The sequence below is a fragment of the Micropterus salmoides genome, unplaced genomic scaffold (genome assembly GCF_014851395.1).
Source record: "Micropterus salmoides isolate LMB-PRFRI ecotype aquatic unplaced genomic scaffold, ASM1485139v1 Ms_hic_scaffold_6, whole genome shotgun sequence".
Taxonomy (NCBI): domain Eukaryota; kingdom Metazoa; phylum Chordata; class Actinopteri; order Centrarchiformes; family Centrarchidae; genus Micropterus; species Micropterus salmoides.
In genome coordinates this window covers 29,598,040-29,622,413 of record NW_024044348.1, presented here as the reverse complement: position 1 = coordinate 29,622,413, position 24,374 = coordinate 29,598,040, and the positions used below count along the sequence as shown (strand labels likewise).

General features: G+C 40.4%; 1 protein-coding gene across 1 annotated transcript in view; it reads right to left on the bottom strand.

Moving 5' to 3' along the window:
• The window catches only part of hcn4 (hyperpolarization activated cyclic nucleotide-gated potassium channel 4), a 77,763-nt gene that overhangs the window by 3,987 nt on the left and 49,402 nt on the right, over positions 1-24,374 (bottom strand). The window contains exons 5-7 of the mRNA XM_038702010.1: positions 11,964-12,110; positions 11,424-11,664; positions 1,376-1,540 (exon numbers count right to left, since the gene is read on the bottom strand). Coding sequence (XP_038557938.1) covers positions 1,376-1,540; positions 11,424-11,664; positions 11,964-12,110 — 553 coding nt within the window. The remainder of the gene's footprint in view (positions 1-1,375; positions 1,541-11,423; positions 11,665-11,963; positions 12,111-24,374) is intronic.

Genomic DNA, 24,374 nt, shown 5'->3' with positions numbered 1-24,374 from the left:
GGACAAAACAAATGTTGTTGGCTGTTAATGTCAAAGGGAAGCATCGGTGATAAACCTGAAATATAATAATATAATAACTTATATGGGATAACCTCATTACATAGAAAAACAGCAATTATTTAGTATTAATTTGAGATTCAATATAAGAATGGACTATTTCACAATTGTCTTTTCGCAAATGCTTGCTCCTTGTTGTTTGTGCTCTTTCACTATCCATCCTAGGAACACATGTACTCTGAACTGCGTGTGAGCTGTGCACAAGGTCAAAGAGACAAGATGGAGTTGCGTCACTTTTACAGGCATACTAACTGCTGACCCAACCTGCAAAAGAAATGTGTGCAACTCTAAGTCCAATACTCATTGTTGAACATCGCACTAGGAGGGACAGGGTTAATTCACGACTGCCATTTATAATTTGATGTTAACAAAAGGATGTGAAACCCGAAGATATTGTAAAGACGATTAGGCCCAGATCAGTCTTTCTATTTTCTGTCATGACTGGTGGCAGATTAGCAGATGTAGCGCACTGAGGTATTCTATCTGCATCCACCTTGACCCTGGCTCTACTTGACCCTTTATCACTTATACAGCTCCAATCAGATTGTGCAAAGTCCATCAAGACAGTAATTCATTTGCAGATCATTGCTGTGTGAGTGCCTTTATTAGCGAAGACGGGTGTACATGAGCATCAAGCATAGGAGAATGGACATAGGCAGGAGACCATCTCACAGAAACATCACTATCAACCTACCACATCTTTTCAAAGCAGCCATTTTCTACAAAGAGACCCCCAAAAGCACTTTCTCTATCTTCCATTCTAAACATAGCGGAGGATAAAACACACCATGCAGCAATGGCTGAGTGATGATACAGGCGGGCCTTTCACTGTGAATTTTTCATCTGCTCAGACTGAGCCTGGGAACAGTGATGGATATAGAAAGAATATCAATTGTATGCATACGAGAAGTCACGCAGGAATGTCAAAACCAGAGCTCTATCTGCATGTTTATATGCTGATTACTTTGAAAGTAATTTCAATCATTGTATATCAGTGTGAACATTTGTATAACCCTAAAGTTTTGTTTGAGAGCTTTGCCTGCGATTTCAAATATTTTTTGTTTCTCCTATGAGTTTCAGTGTGCCGTGCTGAAGATACACACTCACAAGTAAACAAAAGCAGAAAGTAATACAGAGATAGAATGATCCTCTCCTAACCCAGTAATGAAGTCTATTCATTCATGTGCTGACTTGGTAAGACGAGATTAATCATAAGCTTTATTTACAAATACTAAAAATGCACATTAAATGGTTGGTAAGTTTTAAGGTTCCTCTTCAAGATTTCCCTGAAATTGTTGTTTAAATTTTACTTTCTTACCAATACGATCCAGCCTGTCCAGGGCAACAGTCTCAAAGGCCCGTCTCATCATAGGATACTCCTCCAGCACCTCGTTGAAGTTGTCCACAGACAGTGAGTACAGACGACAGTACGTGTCTGCTCGGACGCTGGCTGTCCTTCTGCCCCGCGTCAGCAAACAAATCTCTGCAACAAAACACAGCAGAAAAGAGACGGTAATGTAGTGGAGTTATACCCAGAAGCTGTCTTTGACTTTAATTAACATTTAGAATAGTTATTACTACTGTTAATAGTATAGATTTCGCTATCTGTGGCGGACAACCCCTCTATCATAAACAGTCACTTCAATCACTGTCCCAAAAATGCTAACAGGTAACATTCTAACCATTTCTCCACTGACTGTAACATCTTTGTAATCTTTTACCTCTTTCATGACCTAAAGCGTAGGATTGTAAATGATTTTTTCCAAGCAGATAGCGTATGCCATGCAAAATTCTAGAGTTGTTTTGTTTAGTTTTCTAGCATTAGAAACTACAACTTTTTCTGTAATCCATCGGTGCAGCATTTAATGCCATTTTCAGAGCTATAAGTTCTGCTAGCCCTCATCTGCCATGCCTTCTCAGGAAAATAATGCCCCATTTAAACACAAAGATGCAAGTGTGTCTGTATTGTATGCAGATGTCGCATGTGCATGCATGCAGTATTCGAAGTGGGAGGTGTTTATGTGAAAGTCTGTGTCTGCACAGGCTGTGTGTACACAAATGTATGTGAATGAATGTGTGTGTATACATGCCAGTGTTTTATTCATGAGAGCAAGGCAGTATGGGAGAGTAAGGTATGATGAAAATACAGGCTTTTTATTATATATATACACTTTCTGTACAAATGTATATAAACATACTTATATAAATGCACCGTAATCATCTATAAAATTGTATGTATGTTTGTATTTATATGGGCAGGGGTTAGGTGACTTTGACGTACGTATTTGTTAGTGTGTCATGCACACATTCCCTAATGTCTTTTCTCTTTAGCTTTCATCTCATCTCCCTCCCTCACTATGTTTGCTGTGTACATTCCATCTTTCTCAGAAACCCATTTCCAGCTCATCAACACACTCATGCTCTCAATTCTCTCACAGAATGCACTTTTCTTACTTTTCCTGCTTTAGCCTACATCAAAATGACATTTTCAATGTATTCAACTTATCTCAAAAAATCCCATGCAGAGTTTCACTCTCCACCACTGGTTTAAATCTCCATTGTCCTTTGCTTTTGTTGAGCCCTTTTTTGCACATCTATAAAGTGCTGGTATTTGTGGGGGGTTTTCTATTTACATTTACAACCTGCAGCCACACACACACACACACACACACACACAGCAAGGACCTTCTTGTACAGTATGGGACAATGTCTGCTTTAATCAAAAACATGTGTTTGTTCTTTATGTTTTTCTATGTTTTTATGATGATGGTGGTGAGCTGTGTGTGGTTGTGTGGTAAAAAAAAAAAGATGCTGTGATTGAGCTGGGGTGTGTTAGGGGCTAGTAACAATCATGGACAATCATCACAGCTTGTCTCATCTTCTGTAAAAGCAGTGCTTATATTTACATATTAACAAAATTACACATAAATCTGCACAATGTTGACTGCCACATTTTTTTGATGAGACATTTATATTCAACCTATATGCAAAAATATTCATACTGAAAGTGTTCATTGAGCACACTTTTTATTTGTTAATCTTTATGCCAATTAGAGCAAGTATAAGGTATTTATGGTTATGTCTAGTCAAATAAAATAATGTGGCGAAGGTTAAGGAAACATTATAGTCTTGATTAAATATTGAAAAACATGACGATGACTCGAAACATGAGATGGGACATGAACCCCATGTTCATGTGATGTTGTTTAGGCTGCTTGATATAGCTAATTAACAAAAAGGAAAAGCCATTCAGTTAATTAGCCACAGCATTATAGCTGTTGTCGATGACAGATGCAGGTAAGCACCGGGTATTCAATCTTCACTCTGCCTTTCTGGAATCACTGAAATAATTTTGTGCAATTTTATATGTATATGAAGAATGTATGACAAAAGTGTAAAGGACAAGCCACACATTAATTAAAAAAGTGTAACACAGGTGATTTGGAGGGATCTTTAAGGGGGCGCCATGTGCTGTGCAGTGCATCGTTCATAGACTCTGAGCAGGCAGATGGCACAAAATGCTGTCAATGCTGACTCCAAAATTGCAGTGCGCTGCTTGATTGCCAATGACACTTCCCCTAGTGCACTTCTCCTCCCACTGGCAAGGTACCAAAATATACTCCACAGCAAGTGAAAAAACATGAAAATGCCACTTCTACACACAAACACACCACTGTCAACTCCATGGGTTTGAACTGAACTAGAGGTAATTCAGTGTATAAATGCTACCTTTCTTTATTGTTATTGTTGTGTTCTGGAACTAATAAACACTGACGCTGGACTTCACATTACAGCTGCTGTACATCTGGATGAGTGAAATCTTAAAATATATCCTCTGTGGAAACAAAAATATCAACACATGCACTATGTGTAGTAGTATGTATAACCCCCCCCCCCCCCCCCCCCCCCCCCCCCCCCCCCCCACACACACACACACACACACACGCACACATACACACACATAACATGGCCTCAAAAATTGCCATGGAGCCAAGGGAACAAAATGTGAAATTATGCGTTTCACATATATAGCATTACTACACAGCGATTTTATTGGATTACATTAGATTGTGCAGGACTTTATATCTTTCTGGTCACTGACTGTAAAGTGGTTATGCTTGTGTGTGATGGTTTGAAAAATTATATAGGGGAACAGATGAAGGGGAACATGCCTGATTTGACAGGACAGTGAATAAGGAATATGTACTCTATATGAAGCATATCAACAACCTAATCTGTAGTGTGTGATACTGTTGTGTGTGAGAGAGAGCATGGCTTAATGGACAATGGCCAAGTTAGCAAGAGGGCTGTGTGAATGTGATGGAGCTAAAATAACATGCTCTTCTGTGTGTGTGTGTGTGTGTGTGTGTGTACACTGTGTGTTTGCACATGTGTTCGTGTGTGCGTACTTTAAGTGTGTGCTGGCAGGGCAGCCCTGGCTGTAGCTGTGCTGGGGGTCCATTTCCTGCAGCACTGCTACAGTAATCCCCTCTGGAGAGGAGCATCGCGGCTCTGTATTAAATCCTCTTGTCCCGTGGCTTTTTGGATGAAGTCAATACAGCCAAGATGAGGCGGAGAGCTGCAGTGAGTCCTCTGGCCTCATCTAACTGTCTTTGCAGAGAGCAAGTGAAGCCCAGACACTTAGTGGTGCCATCTGAACTAACAAATCCATGGCAGGGTTTGGGTCTGGCGCAACATGCTCTGAGCTAAACAAAAAGAGATTAGCAGACATCTTTGAGTGCTGAGAGACTTAATGCAGGTGGCTGCCCTGAAGCTCAACACTTGTGAAGCTTAATAAATGTGGTGTCAAAATAATGTGATAGCTGTTTTTGCTGAAACCAAATTTACTGTAAGTATAAAATGTATTTGATGGGTTTCACACAGAATGGTAAAAATAATTTTAGAGAGAAATAGAAAAACTGAAACAACTCAAACCTAAAATTAACTTATGAGTGGTGGGCTCCATAGACTGGAACCAAAACTGGTCTGACAAAACGTCATTGCACATACTCATCAAACTGTACTAATATTTCAGGTTTTAATTTCTCCTATTTTTTTCGATTTCTGCTTACTCCAACATTATTTTACATTTTATATGATTATTTATTTAATATTTATTTATGTAATACTGATCACCTGGGGGCTCCATAGCAGCCTACTGTGCAATGTAAACCAAAAATATGTTAGATTGCTGAGCGACACGTGAACATCTGCACTATACTGTTCAACTCTCATCATTCAGTTTATTTATGAATGCTCTGCTCCCACTGCTTACTCACATCTACTGTGACTCATTGCAGTGCTCCCCAAATCCCCTGCATGAAATCATAGTATGCAGTGTAGCCTGTATTCTGTAAGGGGTGTGTGTTATCCTGTCAAATTGACTGCCGCTTCTACAATTACCCATTTCTGTGTGGTCCTCACTAACAATGAAATTATTCATAATCAGTCCAAAATGGTGAGCTTTGTTAGCTCAAATAAGCAAAGCTATAATATCGTTGTGACACAATATAACTGATTGGCTGTGAATTAAATATATCATCTTACTCAATATTTCTGATTCTAAAAACAGTGTTTAAGAAAAGAGTAAAGAGTAAAAAAGTAAAAACAGACTGTGTAGTAGAAACAACTCTGAGAATAAACTCTGAAGGTCAACCTAAATCTTCCTGACCTGTCCCCTTGCTCTCCTGTTCTGCTTTGAGTTTATCTGGCACAGCAGTGATTGTTCACAAACTGTGCTTGGCAAGAAAGTGACACAAAGATGCCTGCCATGTTTCCAGAAGGGAAAATACATTTGTGCACTAGATGTTACTTGGCCATAGTCATGATGTTTCATTTTCACACTCAAGTGACAATGCATTCATCAAAATTGAATGACACCAATTAAAATTGGATGTCGCTCAGGGAAAGGAGGACTAAGATGTAATGTGCCGTAACCTTGGTATGAACACACGAGTGGTCTTTTGTTGGATGGTGCAGCCCACGTGCTTCCCCGGAGTCCCTGCACCAGCTCTCAAATTGGAGAGCTGACAGCATACCATGCAAGTTGGTGTAAGAGTGTATGAACGTGTGGGAGAGAAAGCAAGAAAGGGAGAAAAACTGAGTGAGAGACACTGTCGGTACATGTCTTCACATTTTGGGAATACCGTATACTCAGAGTGTTATGACACATCTAGATGTACAAACTATGCTCTCTGTGAGGTTTTATTGACTTTCTCTTGGCTACATCCACACTGGGAGCAGAAAGCTGAGTAAACTACAGTCAATAAAAAACAACTCTTTACAAGGTGAGATTGGTGCGAGTGGAAGAGAAGCTGTGGCACTGAGATAAATACAGTACATCTATAAAATTAAAATTTCTATAAATCATTCATACCCAAGAGATAATTCTCTAAGAGAGACAATGCATCAGAGAGTAAAAAGATAAACATATGAATGAGTTTATTTAGTCAGTGAACTCACTGCTAAATGAAAGAAACTACAACAACTGCATAATCATCTAAAAAATATGTTTTTACAATGAATGTGGGCAGTACATAATGTTAAGGTACATGGCAACTTAAAATTTAGGTATATACAGTAATGCAGCTATGTATCACTGAAAAATAGCAATTCATAACTTGGTTTCCAACCGCAACTGGTCACACTTAATAAAATAAATATTAAAGATAACTATAGTATACCCATTAAAGTAGTGAAAACAGTCTACAAGTACATAAGGGCTAAGGTTTGGTAATATAGATGGATGAAAATCCCAAGTACAAACAGCACCTAAACCATAATCACAGAGATCTTCTTCACAGGTGTGAAACAAGTGCGTGAAACAAATTAGTGCAGTGTATGTTTTTATCATAATATATTTCTAACATCAGTGATTCCAGATGTACGCTAATATCTAGCTAAATGAAAGCAGATACAGCACAACATAAATGTACTACATGGGTGCATGTGCAAATGACAGTCTCTGCAAACTACTGTGCATGAATCTGTGTCAATGCAAATTTTGGTATTTGAATGTGCTGTAAAATAAGTCTAAGTCTCAGTGTGCATATATGTGCACATGATTCTATGTGTGTACGGGTGAACCTACCTCACTCTCTGCTTACAAGTGTGCATGGATGCGAATTAATGAGTATGAGCAGGACTGCTTGGTCTGTGATAAAGTATCTGTGTCCTGCAGCCTGGTCTGGCAAAGCTCACCTGGACTCTGAGTCCTACTGTCAGTTCCCATCTCCCTCCCCGACACTGCCCCCAGTCTGTGGAGCAGACATTCTCTAACCTTTGAAACATCCACAGTGGGCTGTCTGATTTCCCGTGACATGCCATGCTCACTCCCTCACAGCATTAGCATAGCTGCGCAAACACCTTCCGTTTGGCTAGCATGCTTAGATAGGTAGGAGATTTCTGGGGGTTTTCAGCATCGTGGCTGATGCTGGGGTCCCGTCACATCTCATTGTCTCGTTTTCACCCCCTGAACTGAGGATGGTTGTGTTGGGGAGGGAAAATAGACACTATTAAACAACTTTCTAGGACCAGAAGATGTTTCTGTATTCTGGTATGTACAGATGCAAATCCACAAATCAATCCATATTTGTTTTAATAAGCCTAAAGTTACAAAGGCATACTGTACTTTTCAAAATATAAATAATCTAAACATACACAAATATAGTCATTACTGGCATTTCCATTGTTCTATTAATAACATTTAGCCAACAATACATGGCTCTAAGGATTGCAATGGCCCAAACTGAAATATCTCAACAACTATTGGATGATGTATCACAGTTTTTACAGACATTTATGGTCCCCAGAGGGCCAGGTTTAAAAATACAGAAATTATCCTTTAACTTTTAATCTAGAGCCACCATCAGGTCGAAATTAAATTTTGTCCAATATCTTGGTTTATGACTAAATAACTGCAAAATAAATAAAATAATGACATTCATTCATCAGAGCTAATTAGCAAATGTTAGAATGCTAACATGCAAAACTAACATGGTGAACACGGTTAATATTATACCTGCACACATCAGCATGTTAGCAATGTTATTGTGAGCCTGTTGGCATGCTGACATTAGCATTTAAACTCAAAGCACCACTGTGTTTGTTGAAAAAAAGCTTCACAACTGATCATTATTTGAAAATTAGACTTGAAATTAAGTCTTTTTAGTTGACAAAAGTAAAACAAATCCCAATAATAATAGCTCTCTCCAAAATTGCTCAAAGCTAAATTTGAATTATGTGTGCAATGTTGACTTTGGTTTTCTAAAACAGATTCATAGTTTCATGTTTGACAGACAGTACTAATGAAAATCATTGTCAGAGAGTCTCTCATTTCCTGTGTTTATCAGAGAACACAGCTGATGATGGCGACATAGTTGGATGCTGGTACAGTCATTGCTACTAAAAGTATCACTCTGGCCAATAAAAGGAACCATTGTGATAAATTATCCTCCTGTTGTATGCAATTCATTGTATTGTGTGATGCCCTTGACCTATCCAAAAACACCATATGTACTTGTGTTTTTATGTTGTGTATTATGTGGCATCACAGCATATTCCCTATCCAGTCAAATGCACCCTCAGTGCATGGATGATGCAGCCCAACAATGTCTCTATTATATTGTCGTATCACATCATATGTTGTATCAAAAAAACATCATAGCAGGTGTACATCAACCCATCCTGTTTCCCATGTCATATTATATAAGACTACTCTATATATCATCATACCCCCAATTCTGTCTCTCAGTCAACTGCTGAAGTGTCTCGAGCTGATGCTTCAGCTGATGCTTCTCCAGAATAAGAGGTGCAGGGGTGTTAACTGGGTTAAGGGCCGGGAGGATTACCTGGGCCTTTGCTGCTGCCAGCTGCTCTCACTGACTCACTCAGTCAAGGTAGCCATTTGGCAGCTCTATAGCACAGCCAGTCTGAGCTCAGAGAGGGGGGAAAAAGGCATAAGAAAGTGAAATAATGTTGGGGATGGGAAAAGTATTATTTCCTTAACCCAAGACTTATTAAGAGAGCACCACTCACAGAAAACCAGTCAGAGACTAAGTAAAGCCAAAAGGATGACACAGGAGATTGCAAACTGTGCAGTCAACTTACACCCCTACTCAACCCCCTCCCACTCTCTGATTATGTCTTTTTTCACCCTCCACTCACAGAACTGCTACAAGCCACTCACTCAGAGGCAAAGTGAGCCATCTTAGAGGTCCAATCAAAGGCAGCTTTTGATAAGCACCTCTGACTGGCATGCAGGGCCACCACAAGGTCACTGAGCTCTACTCCAACCAAGAGAGAGGCTCAGTCTTCACTGGCAACACATCAATTACTGCAGGCAACAAAGGATGAACTATAACAACACAATAACCTGCTCTGTCTGGGCACTGAGAGGGCAGCGGAGATGCTGTTCAGATAAGTGTTTCAATACTGAACTATAAGGAGAGAAAGAGGGAAGTGGAGGCGGGGGTGGAGGGTGCATGTTTTTCTTTCTGAGCCCAGAGTAGCATCCAGAGAGCGGGCTTGGCAGTGATCCATGTGTCCCTTGGCGTTAGTACTGCAGTCACATTACATTTCCCTTCTCCACTGGATCGCTGTGTGCCCAGCCGACGCTCCCATCCAGGACATGTCGTGTCCACTTTAGACTTTAGGCTCTCTGGCTCGAGCTAATCCAACAGCTAACAAACTGGAGCAGACTGCTGAGTATATAATTGTGTAAATAATTCAGGTTGTCTATGAATGAAAGCGTTACGAGTTTGCTGAGATGTTGATGAGCATATACGCATGTCATTTGTTGTACGGAAAACTGGAGCATGCTGTGTTTGACGACTGGACGGCCGCTGCTCTTCATTCTCATGCTCACACATCCACGTGCACGATAGAGAGTCTAAACCTAGCAATCCATGTGGAACAGGTCTCGTATTCTGCACTTATATATTTTAACAAAAACTTTTGTCTTCCTACTTGCTGATACTGACAGCCTCTCTGAGATGCACATGTGCCACATACTCCCTGTGCTGATCCTGCACCAATTAATTTCATGAATGACTAACTCGTGTTTGGTAACAAACTCCCAGTGGCTCTAGGCTTACCTCACTAGCCCCCACCTTACCCCCCCCAGAGAAGTAGCCAGGAATAGTCACATGATAATGGAGTCAAAAGCCTTGTGCCTTTAATGCGCAAAAGGGGAAAATAATTACAGATGCAAGGCTTAAGGTTAAAACGATAAAGCCAGTTTCTGTTCCAAAACCAGTGCATTTGGACTTCTGTGGGTTTCACTACTCATGTTTACTCAGTTTACTAAGGGAGATAAAATGCATTCACTCTAATGCATTTAGATGACATTGTCGTCAAGAGTACACTCAGTTCAGTGTCTTTGAGCGGCAGAATGCCCAAGCAGTCACACAAACTGTGCCGTTACCACGATGGATGTGCTAGAAACAAGCCTGTAAGCTCACTGAACCTCTCTTTGAGAGGGGACCGAAGGAGGGAACATTTTGGACAACATTTGAGACAACATGGCCCTAGAGAGAGCTGGGGCCATGTTGTCTAAAATGTTGATTAGTTTTGGCATGTGTGGAGATAGATTGCCTGCCATCCTTTCATTATTTCTCTGGAACCCCCTGGAGAGAGGGCATGGAGATGGACTTGAGCAGGCAAGGCGTAATTAAACTTCCACAGGCAGGTCATGTGCTGTTAAATGCTCTGCCACCATTTCTCATTACTTAACAGTGTAGTCTAAATGATACGCTGTCACTGGGCAAATTAATTGGTATTTGGTGAGGACAGTACGGCAGCATTGTCTCCTACATGTGTCACAGGCTCTATGGGACCATGGGAGGCCAACGCATTATCTGACCCTGATTAAGAACATAACACGAGTTAAGTACATAACAACTCTGGGTTATCACACAAGTCTTGAGCATTCATATAGTATGTAATTTCATAGCTTCCTGAATCCTCTGACCTTTAAATGCATATTTCTTAATTTGTGCAGCAAGTACTGTTTTCTTAATTTGGGTTTGCCCTACATTTAAGAGACAGCTCATGGTGTGAATTAAGGGAAAAGTCCTGCATAAACCATGAAGCAGAATTTTAAGTGAGGTGAAAAGCACTTCACAACATACCACTTCATGCTCACGACGAGTGAATATCAGAGCCAGAATTGCAATATCCAAATGCTGTTGTCTAACATATCAAAATTCAAACCCAAGCCAAGCTGTTAAGGTGCAAAAGGACTATTTACCATGTAAACTATTAAGCATTATTAATATTAAAACAGAGCAGATTTAAGCTCCACAGTAACATGTGTGCGTATGTGACCTTTGAGTTTGTGATTCTGGTGAAGCACCAGCTCGTCTTACCTCCAAAGTAGGAACCATCTGAAAGCTTGGTCTCTTTATTGCCTTTGGTTAGTACGCTGACAACCCCATGCTGTATGAAGTACATTTTTTTGCCGATGGTGCCCTCCCTGATGATATAATCTCCAGGCTGGAACACCTCAAACCTCAGTTTGGTGAGCATGGAGGTGACAAAGTTGGGGTCGGCGTTGGCAAACAGAGGCATGGATGCCACCAGCTTTCGACAGTTAAAGTTGATGATTTCCTGTGCAAACACAGAGAGAAAGTGGTCAGCAAGAACAGCAGAAAAGAGCTGGTGCTTTACAGAATGCATTGACCTGTCACAATTTCAGACAAGAGGAATATTAGAGTAACAACATGAAAAATGTCAGCTGTGCTTTTTGTTTTGTTTTTCTGAGCTCCTCTCAGTTTTACTCTTGTTTGGATTTGGCCTGAAGAAAAAAAACTGAACTGAGGGAAATGTCAAGCCGTGCACAAGCTTTTGGATGCATCACAGCCGCATGCGCAGGAGATTCTAGCCACAGACGGGAACACTCATCTCACCTCTCGGAGCGGCTCATTCAGCTCTCCAAGGATGCTCTCCTCGTCAAACATCTTGCCCTGGTAACGGTGCTCGTAGTAGTCGTGGATTCTCTGCCTCATATCTGCTGGCAGCTTGTGGAAGGACATGTACTGCTCCACCTGTTTGTACTGCAGGGACACACAACAATCAGGTTACTCAAAGGCCATAGTGCTGTAGCACAAATACACAGCCACAGGGAACAGCTGGCACCGAGGTCAGACACACAAGGAAATGGAGACGGATACATTAAGGCTATCCTGGCTCTTAAAGGTAACACCCAACAAGATAGAGCTTTTCCTGTGTTTGGTCATACCTCTTACAGTCTGTGTCTCTTGAAAGACAAAAAGCAATGTGACATAATATACTAACTCCATATTTGTTGGAAGCACATTAAATCATTTTCACTAGCATACTGCTTCTCTAAAGATATTGGAGAACTGAGAGTGTGATCATTGTCGAGAAGTGTTGAGCCATGCTGGCTGGATAATCTGGATCTGGATTGCCACTGAAACATTTTCAGAGTAAAGCTTTATTCAACTGGAGCAGCTGTTAGCTAATTAGCTCAGTCAGCTGACTCTGCCTGGACAGGGAGTTTGGAAAACTGGGCAGGTGACCACAATACATAGATGTCATGACATGACAATGTCATAACTGTGAGTGCTTCACGTTCTGTTCATAATTTTAGTTTTTTTAGTTTTGAAAATAAATTCTTACATATAGCTAGCTCCTTTAAACCAGTGACAAGAGAGAAACAGCAGGGGAAACAAGGAAACCACAGATGAAAGAAAAAGGTGCTACAGACACTGATGGTGTGTGAATGCATGATTATGTACTGTATGTGTGTGCACAATTATATGTTTCTATGTATGCACACAACAAACTAATACTTAAAACCAACAAAATTAAATAGAAATACTTATTTCAAATTTTTGTATACATACAAAGGTGTTACATACAGTACATTAAAACTACTACACTACTAACTACTACTACATACTATACTATAATTATCATATGCATTAGACATGCCAATTATTATATAATATAATTCTGCAAAAATACCAAAGCCACTAAAACGAAATAAAAAAAAAACGAATGCAAAAAAATGTATGATGCTCAAGCTCTGATTTATTGATGTGTCATGCTGCTGGAGAATACTGACACACACAGTCTTCACTGTAAAACATACAGTAAATTCACCGTTAGGTGTTTTTGTGTATGTGGTGTTTGAGGAGCCACAGGGCTTTGTTAGTTACTAATGTCAACACTACACTCCCATATACAGTATAAACAGGCATTATAGGCATGATAATGATAATGCCTGTTTATACTGTATATGGGAGTATAATATGGTATAATATCTGTCCTGCGGACAGATTGCTTTGATAGCAGAAAAATAAATAAATTTATAGCGGCTGGTGCTGAAATAGATCTCAGTCATGACACACAATCACTTCCTCTTAAGTGATTGTGCCTCCAAAATAAATGTGCGAGAATATTTTTTTGCAGCAATGCTTTATGTCGAGTTTATTTATCGAGTCTCTGGCCTGCTTTACACACCTCTGAAAAAGCCGTCAGTAAACGTGTGATTGGATTCCCCTGAATTTCCTCAGGGAAATGAAAATAAGCATCCATAGGTTTATGAATGCGGATCAAATGCCGGGACGCGCACACATCACTGCAGCACATGCTTTATTGTAAGCATGAGCAAAGTGTCATGTGTGTTTGTTTAGATCCGAAATATTTGGAATCGATCGTTCAACCCTCCCATCGGGAGAACTGTAATCCTTGGATTCATGTGAGCATGTTTAGCTCAGTCAGTAGTCTGAGCTAAACATGCTCACATGAATCCAAGGATTTTAAAAAAATTTGGTAACACTTTCTATGAAGGTCATCGCTATAATAACTTATGCATATATTTATAACACGATATAATGCGTCCATAAGACATTATAACAGTTGTTATAATCACTTACAAACATGCATTAGGCGCTATAGCAAAGTTCATAACGTATTATCCAACCATGTTCCATTATAACCATCGACTCTGCCTCGTTATAAACTTTTTATATACAGTCTATGGTTATAAATACACTTACTCACATTTTAGAATTAGTGATATAAAATGGAATAATAGCTTATAGTAATGTTTAATGTTATATAGTATTTCTTTGTTTGCTTTAAGTAAAGTGTGAAAATGTCCATCCCTACATAATATACTACAGGTGGACACAATACCACATGAACTAATTATAAGACCTTATAACACGTAATTGTTTGCTTTAAAGAGGTGGTATTGTGCTTTTTGGCTTTTTCCCTCTCATTTATTGAGTTAATATCTTTTCTGTGCATGTAACAGGTTTGCAAAGTGAAAAAGCCCAGTCCAGCCCGAAGGGAGTTCCCATCTCCCACAGAAAGCTCTGCTCTGAACCGCTTGAAAACAGCTCCTTTGTAGTCCAGCCCTTCACTTCCTTTACTTATGACGTCACAATGAAAACGCATCATAAAGCTTGCCAAGCGGCTAGTGGGGTCAGGCACGCCCTCAAACCAAGCTAGTCTGAGCGGAGGCCCTTTGGCTCAACTCGCCTTTGTTTGGTTTTCCGTTGTAGAAATGTTGCACCTGTACCTGCTTCCAGGTTAGTTTTTTTCATATCACCTCACCTGTGTCGAGGTTCCAAGCGAGCTGAGGGATACTAAAATGTAATGTGAAAACATGACAGACTGTTGTTTGGTCAGAGAGAATATTCACTATTCACTACATCACCATTGCGTGCGCCGACGGAGGCCAGCAACAGAAAGTTTTACAGTTTTGAGGAGGAGTTGAGGAGCTCCGCAAGTGGCTGCGGGGGAAGCCTGTGCCAACCCGCGGGAGGTGCGTGTGAGGCCGGCCAGCCGCCCGCTCACAGAGCCCTCTGCTCCCGCCGTCACACAGACCGCTGCAGCAACAACAGCAGAGGAAAACACAGCTGGAAGTTTCATACCGCTTATATGTCTTTACATTCTGAGGAATGTTGAAACGTTTTAACCGTAGATATATTTTAAGAGCTGGTGTGTGTGTCGCATTGAACATTACGTTGCAGCAGTTGTGTGTGGCGTGGCTATGACGACAAGCTACGTACTATCTCTGGGTACTGTCTGCAATGGAAAACGGAGCAGGACCGAGTAGTCGAGTTTATCGATTTGCGCTATGGTTGCATTTTTCGGCAAGGCAGCATAGATCGTCACAACACCGGCAACAGTTCAAAGTTTAGTCCTGATGGTAAGATGTGGAACAATGATGTTGTGTGGTTGTGGACTTGAGAGTAACTTATACCATCTGCTAGGTTATGGTGAAGCGGCTTTGATTTGGATCACACTACCTTGTTTCTTACGACCCGCCCTTCTCTGCTTCTGATTGGCTAGTAGTCCTTACCTGGGAACTGCGCATGTGCAACTCTCAGTAATTCAGAAGTAAGATCTGTAGCTCAAGAGCGGAGCGTACAACACATAGGGTGAAAAGAGGAGCTGCAGCAATGTGCAGAGAACACAGAAAAATATGGTGTTTTTTGAAAATTAAATCATGTAAACCTGTTCTGGTACAACCCCTAATTAAGATTTTGAACCTGAAAATGAGCATAATACCACCTCTTTAAGTAAAGTGACACACATTTTGCGCAGGAAAATTTTATTTATTTATGTTTCTTCACTTTATGAAAAATCTGTATGAATTTTGAACATTTTTCAGTTTAGAACAAAAACACAACTTAATTACATCAAGGAAACTCCTTCTCGGGGTGGTGAAAGATCACTCAAGAGAAGACCTGTTGCCAACCATATTACATCATGTAAGAAGAGGCGCAGATGAATGGCGAGCCTATGGACAGGTCCTAACAGATGCAGTGGACAATTGGAGACAACCGCTTCACAAAACGTATTAAAGGACATTTAAAAGTTATTGAATAGGAATAATGGTTGGGCAGTAGGGGTGGGAATCTCTTGACATGCTAAGACATGCTATATAAAATTAAACATTACTATGAGCTATTATTCCATTTTATAGCACTAATTCTAAATTGTGACAAAAGTGTATTTATCACGAGGCAGAGTCGATGGTTATAATGTACTATGGAACATGGTTGGAGATTCTTGGCGTACATTGATATAAACTGTTATTACTATTAGTTATAAAATGTTAAATCAAAAGGTCATAATACATTATGAACTTTGCTATAGCGCCTAATGCATCTTTGTAAGTGATTATAACAACTGTTATAATGTCTTATAAACGCATTATATCGTGTTATAAATATATGCATAAGTCATTATAGCGATGTTTGTTGACTATGTTCTGGCAAGCCATGTAACGGCTTGAAAAAAAATTGGCCCAATGCCAGACTTATTTGCCAACCCCTGTTCTACAGTATAGGAAGCAGAGGTGCAGCCCAGTGGAAGCACTCTGGAATGATAACGGCTAGAATCCTTGACCCTCAGTCAAAGCAAATAAAAAGAAGAAAATAAATGAACCATTCATAAGGAGACGTTGGGGGTGCTCTTTCATCATTTCTATGCTGCCAACAGCTTTACCACTCAACAACATGGCTGACCTCAGATGTCTCCCTCTTTGTTATCCGGCTCTAATACTCTAGTCACCATTAATCTTGGAGGAGATCATCAAAAGGCCAATCTTTTGGAAATATAGCACAGTAAATAAGGACAGCTGTCTCATTCAAGTCAGGTTGTTTTTTGTGAAAGCAGAAAAGCTGTCAGGCTTCCTAAAAATCAGGTGATTTGAATGGAGCTGGAATGAAAGACATACTATGGTTAGAATCCAGTACTACAAAACATGTAGGCAGACTAAACTAAGATATAACGACATCTGTAGGTAACATCATCTAACCTTGCACTGACACCCTGCTGTATTTGTAATCCTTCTTTATGCAGCCTCCTCTACAATGCTCAGTTCTGCAGTGTTCTGCTGTTGTTTCTCTCCTGTGATCCCCTCTTTGCCAAATTTAGATGGATTTTAGTTTGTCTGTGTTTCAGCAGAGCCTTTTGAGTCACTCACAGACAAAGAAAACAGTCTGGAGTCAGTCTGTGCATATCGATGATACAGCTCCCTTGTCTGTGACCACGTACTTACAAACTGTTACATGCCCCATCTTGTAATCATGATTTGTAATGTATTGTTAGCTGCATAAAATTTATCATAAACCCTACAATGCATATGCACCTCTGCAAGTGGAAGGGTATATTATGTGCTTTTGAAAACAAATGCATACACAACAAGAAATGCTGCAGATAAGGCAGATACATAGAATTATTATACTGTGAGAAATTGATCATTTTATACACTTAAAAATATTTCTTTTAGAAATGTCACGTAAATTATTTGGCAATTTATATGTGTTGATGCTGTGTAAAGTGACCTGGAAAATGAAGTACATGCACAAGCAAGATGTGGAAAGAAGCTGTTAGATTTCCAGTCTCTGTGCATCTGTGAGGAGATGGATGAGCTCTGTCATGGCGTGAGGGTTTGAGTCTTTATCCCCACAATCCCTTTGGCATAAAATTGAGCATTTACTTATCTGATGATGAAATAGAGACCTAGCACAGAGAAGAACTTTTGCTCTGCTACTCTAGAAGCTCTAGAAAACAATGGCAGACATCCCCAGCTGAAGTCCCATTGGCTGCTGAGTATTGCAGCGAAGATGGCTTGTCTGCATGTGAAGATGACAGGTGTAACCCACATTTTGCATCTGGTCTAACGTCTTTATGTCTCCTGCATTAGACATGCCACAGCATGGCGCTCTGTTTCAAAGGCATGGATTATCATCTCCTTCATAATGTCATCCAACCCTTTTTTCCATAAAAAACCCCCAAAACAAACACTGTCAACATGTAATACAGCCGTTTATCCTCAGCTTTGCAGTATGTTACAATTTGATTCTTCTAGCATGAAAGGGCATTAGTCAAGTGAACACACGCAAGATAATGTCCTATGCTTTTAGACTGTGATGAGTAGAACTGTACTACGTACATTAGCTCAGTGTCTCACTCAAAGGCATTTCATATTAATCACTGTTGAGTCTCAGAGGAGGAGCTGACAAGGATGTAAAGACACCGACCATGAGGGGCGGCACTCTCCTGATGCTGTGATGGGCTGATAACACCCCCTGTGACAGGAAATTATCTTATTGCTGCACAGCCGTCATCACACTGCCACCAAGAAGATCCCTGCTCTTCTGCTCTACTTGGCTAAATCAAATAATAGTCAGCATGAAGGAGGTAATCATTCCACCATCAGCCTCCCTCACTGCACTCTGAAAACCAGGGGGTTAAGACTGCAGGCTGTTCAAAATGTAAGAATAGCTGATGAGAACCATAGGATTGATTCTTTTTCTTTCTTTTGTACTTAAGGCATGAAAGAAATTCGACATTTTGGGAAATATGCCAATTCGTTGGATACAACTTTTATATCTGAACGGTAACCACAAGCAGCTGGTTAGCTTAGCTTTGCACCGGGGGAAACAGCTAAAGGTAACAAAATCCATTTAGTGACCTGCCAGGTAATCAGCAAACCTCACAGTGGCGACAAGATTCCAGATGTTACTGCGAAAAAATAGTTACATACCCATTGTTTAGCCCACCATACAATTTTTACACTTTGGTGTTTGTTCAGAATAAGCAAACAATAAATAAGGTAGTGAGCTTTGGAGGTGCTGGTAGGCAGATTTTGATACATTTGGACAGTCAGGCTAGCTGTTTCCTTTCAGTCGCTCCTGGCTATATTTTCACATTCAACGGACAGAAACTTTCATTCAGCTTTTGTGGTTTTAAGGCAAGGCAAAGCATGGCAACTTTAGTTATATAGCAGCATTCAGACACAAGGAAATTCAAAATGCTTTGCAGGGGCATAAATATAGTGGCATATATATAATGGCAATATATAGTATCTCACAAAAGTGACTACACCCCTCACATTTTTGTAAATATTTGATTATATTTTACTTTGCTACAATGTAAAGTAGTGAGTGTACAGCAAAGTGTAAATTTGCTGTCCCCTCAAAATAACATATCACACGGGGCGGCTGTGGCTCAGGAGGTAGAGCGGGTTGGCCGTTAATCGGAAGGTCGGCGGTTCAATCCCTGGCTCCCCCTGGTTGCGTGTCGAAGCGTCCTTGGGCAAGATACTGAACCCTGATTTGGCTGTTCCGCCAGTGTATGAATGTGTGTGAATGTTAGTTTCCGTTTGAGCACTTAGGCTCAGTGTATGAATGTGTGTGACTGGTGAATGCAGATGTACTGTAAAAGCGCTTTGAGTGGTCGAAAAGACTAGAAAGGCGCTATACAAGTACGGAGCATTTACATTTACAATCATTAATGTCTAAACCGCTGGCAACAAATGTGAGTACACCCCTAAGTCAAAATGTCCAAATTGTTAATATTTTGTGTGGCCACCATTATTTTCCACCTAGAAACCACCAGTCCACCAGAGCTTCACAGGTTGCCACTGACATCCTCTTCCACTCCTCCATGATGACATCACAGAGCTGGTGGATGTTAGAGACTTTGCGCTCCTCCACCTTCTGCTTGAGGATGCCCCACAGATGCTCAACAGAGTTTAGGTGTGGAGACATGCTTGGCCAGTCCATCACCTTTACCCTCAGCTTCTTCAGCAAGGCAGTGGTCGTCTTGGAGGTCAGTTTGGGGTTGTTATCGTGTACATGTTGGCATTCATGGTTCCCTCAATTACAGCCCAGTGCCAGCAGCACTCATGTAGCATGCTTGACTGACCACACGCCACACACGCTTGATCTGAATGAAATAAGTTTATCTTGGTCTCATCAGACCACAGGACATAGTTCCAGTAATCCATGTTCTTAGTCTGCTTGTCTTCAGGAAACTGTTTTTGTGCATCATCTTTAGAAGAGGTTTCCTTCTGGGACAATAGCCATGCAGACCAATTTGATGCAGTGTGCGGCGTATGGTCTGAGCACTGACAGGCTGACGCCCCACCCCTTTAACCTCTGCAGCAATACTGGCAGCACTCATACCTCTATTTCCCAGACAACCTCTGGATCTGACGCTGAGCACGTGCACCCAACTTCTTTGGTCGACCATAGCGAGGCCTGTTCTGGGTGGAACCTGTCCTGTTGAACCGCTGTATGGTCTTGCCCACCATGCTGCAGCTCAGTTTCAGGGTCTTGTCAATCTTCATATTGCCCAGGCCATCTTTATGTAGAGCAACAATTTTTTTTCCAGATCCTCAGTGAGTTCTTTGCCATGAGGTGCCATGTTGAACTTCCATAGACTAGTATGAGGGAGTGTGAGAGCAACAACACCAAATTTAACACACCTGCTCCCCACTCACACCTGAGACCTAGTAACACTAACGAGTCACATGACACCAGGGAGGGAAAATGGCTGATTGGGCCCAATTTGGATGTGCAATGTGTTAGTTTGAGGGGATAGTAAATTTACACTGTTATACAAACTGTACACTCACTACTTTACATTGTAGCAAAGTGTCATTTCTTCATTGTTGTCACATGAAAAGATATGATCAAATATATTTACGTTGTGAGATACTGTAGCTATACAGAAGTGCATCTTCATACTATTTAATTTCACAAATCCTTTCCCTCTCTTTCTCACTTTTGATCTTTCTCCACATTGCCATTCATTGGTCTGAATCCCATTCATACTTTTCTTTTTCCTTCTGTCCCTCTTCTCTTTTATTATGCTCATAATATTTTTCCAATTCCCTTTTCTCTCATGCAGCCCTCCAACAGATGCAAATTTTACCAAATAAAAATGTATAATTCATTTCCCAAAAGACATGTCAGCTACTTAATTATACTTTCTAAACACTTATTTTTCCCCACTGTTTTCTGTCTCCTTCTCTTAACCCTAACCTTGCATTGCATAGTCAAATGGCAAAGTATGGGTCATATTATAAAGGCTAACCGGAGTCTTAAATATTTGCACCCACAAATGTAAGCATGAAAAATAAGTAACAGAGAAATGAACACCACCACCATATTGAATTCAGGACTGTCAGTAGCACTCAGCGACACCGTTTATACCATATACTATAGTAAGTTATTATTAATATTAATCTTATTATGATCTATGATGAGACAGGTGGTTTCATAATATGCAATAATTCCACTATATATATATATATATACTTTGGAAGCATCAGTTACATACATGTTCTATCTGTGTGAAACTGCATCAAAGTTTCTAGCATTGTTAGCATTTAGCTTAAAGCACATCTGTGCCAACTTACAGGATCACAGAGCTGCTAGCAGGGATGTAGACTCTTCTTTTCGTTGCAAAACGTCTGTAATATATGCTTCTTCAGTACTTCTATAAACTCTTCTAGGATCCTTAAAACACATTTTAATTTACACCTAAAATTACAGAATAACCATGAGTGGGAATGGCCATTAAAATACCAAACATCTGCAGGCTAACCTAGACTGCCAAGTCACCTTCTTAGTTGTTAAAGGGAGTTAGTATTAATTATTTAGTAATATAATTAGGTCATATTTAGTTAGTTAAGAGGTTGTGACAGGTTAATGGTCAATATGGTGCATCTTAACCTACTCAAGCAAGGACGTTGCCTTACTCTTAACAAACACCATGTTGCTATGTTATATCTAATAAAATTATGGACATATGTAAGATGACAATCTTCACAGGAACATTGCAAAAGCTGCAGTAAACATACATTTGCCATGGCAGCAAATATACAGTTCTGTATATTGACACTGTTGATTGGTTTTGGTTATACACTCAAAGTGCGGGTATTTCACTGAGTACCTCTGGGGCATGTCAACAGTCCTTGACTCAGCTGTGAAAGTTGTGCGGCAGACAGAGAGGAAAAGGGAATGTAACAGGGTTTAGATTAATGCAATCAGTCAGATCCCAACTAATGAGAACGGCTCTTACTGTAAGGCAGAATTTCAGACTTAAACTCTTCCACTTGTTGACAGTTGTGCCCTTGGGTTAATTGTATGGGGAAATCATAACTTAACCTCTAAAAGGCGGCACAAAATTATTGCTATTGTTGGATGAAACCTACATCTTTTTCATAAAAGTTTTTTTAAGGTTTTCAAAATCAACACAGAGATCACCAGGTAAATATTTAGCCTAAATTAGGAATCAGAGTCAGAATCAGAAGGAGCTTTATTGCCAAGTAGTGTTTTATACATGTGAGGATTTTGCTTTGGTGATAAGGTGCTACACGCAGACAAACATACAGTTGACATAAATAAATGTAGAAAAATATAAATATGGAGTAAACAAATGCAAGTTATATAAGAATAACAAAGGAATAGAGAAAAATAATACAACTATTTTAAGAGAAGGAACAATGTGAGATCTGATGCAGATATTTACATGTGCATCTTTATAAATTTACTACAACCATAAAAACTGCAACAAAAAAGGCTGTAGCCAAAATATTTAGGAGATAAAGGAACACAGGCGTCATGAGTCGATGATAAACTCTGAAGTAGCTGCTTTTTGTTCTGGAAAGCTCAGGCAGGTTCTGTGGGTTTTAGGGGGGAGAGAGGAGCGGAGAGAGGGAGAAGGGCTACAGAGAGGAGTCATAACTGCCTTCAGTGAGATTTGAAAATAAGGAAATTTTAAATAAATAAAAATAGGCTACAATGTAAATTCCATATTATACAGTCAATTGTTAATATTACATAGGCTACTATATTCATTATAATTACATATGGTTTGCCATTAGTAGGCTATAGGCCTTATATTTTTCAGTGGATTGTTTTCATTTTTAATCCTTGTGCAGGAAGCACAGTCTACATATTTACATGCTGCCACCGACTTTACCAGAGGGAGAGTAGCAAACACTTTAAATACGGCCAGAAGGTTTTTATTTGACTTTATAAAGGTTAAAAATACGGGAGATTTACAGGGAAACATTTAACGGATGGATACCGGGTGAGAACGGAAAAATATGGGAGAATCTCGGGGGAAAACGGGAGGGTTGACATGAGAGGAGTAGAGAGAGGAGTGGGGTAATGTGAGGCTACATCCACACTGCTACGTTTTTAAAACACTTTTATAACGAAAACTATCTTCTCCGTCCACAGCAGCGTTTCAGCTGTGTATCAGAGTTGATCTCTGTCTATATTAAAGAAGATAGCTAGCACCAAAGGCATACTCATTTGTGCCTTCGGTGCTAGCTAGCTTTGAAAACCGCTCACACAGCATAGTGAAACATTTTAGCTGGCGTTGAAACTGGGGAGTATTCCATCATCTGATCGGCTTTTCTTATCGGCCTTTTTAGAGACCACCGATCAAACTAGTAAAAGCCATTATCGGCCGATTATGATCGGTGACCGATCGATCGGAACACCCCTAGTTAACAACAAATATGCAATGTGCCAGGTTTGTGCATAATATGAAATGAAGTAAAATTTAGATGTGCAGAGACATTTGCGTTATTTGAAAGGGGGGAGTATCAGTGAGGGACCTGGGCCTTGTTAATGAGGCTAGCTGCAGAAGGGTAGAAGCTGTTTTTGTGGCGAGAGGTTTTGGTCCTGATGGATCGCAGCCTCTAGCCAGAGGTGAGAGTCTGAAACAGTTTGTGTCCAGGAGGCTTACAGTTCCTGAAGTGATGGAAGATTGCAGCCAATCACCTTCTCTGCAGAGCGAATGTCCCTGGCAGTGGCAGCAGCGTACCAGATGGTGGTGGAGGAGGTGAGGATGGACTCAATGATGGCAGTGTAGAAGTGCACCATCATTGACTTTGGCAGGCTTAACTTCTTCAACTGCTGCAGGAAGGACATCCTCTGCTGGGCCTTCTTGGTGATGGAGGTGATGTTCAGCTCCCACTTGAGTTCCTAGGAGATGATGGTGCCCAGGAAGTGGAAGGAGTCCACAGTTGCAACTGGGGAGTCACGCAGGATGATGGGGGAGGGTGGGGCTGGGCTCTAAAGAAGTACACTAAAACTGCATGTTTTACTAGTTTCCTGACAGCATTAATCGATTTCTCTCCCTCTTGGAAAGAAAGGGACAACTATGGAAGTTCAAATACTGTATAGTCCTCCTCTGATGAATATTTACTATATTTCCAAAAGTCTAGATTGGGGGATTGAAGCAGGGGAACAAAAGATCTCTAGAGCCTCTTTGCCCACAAATAATAAGCTTTGGGCCTCTTATTAACTATTCCCCAAAGAGCCATGTTTAATTGCCAAGTGTTAATTAGAGATTTAGAGGGGAGGGACTGTAGCACACCATTGCCATTTCCTTCTCAAGCCATTTGGGATTGGCATGCCACAACACGCTACTCATGTCCCTCGTGGGCAATCCCTGATTTCATCATTAACTACCAACAACAAACAGAACATCACTCAGTTATCCCACACTGAATAATGTTA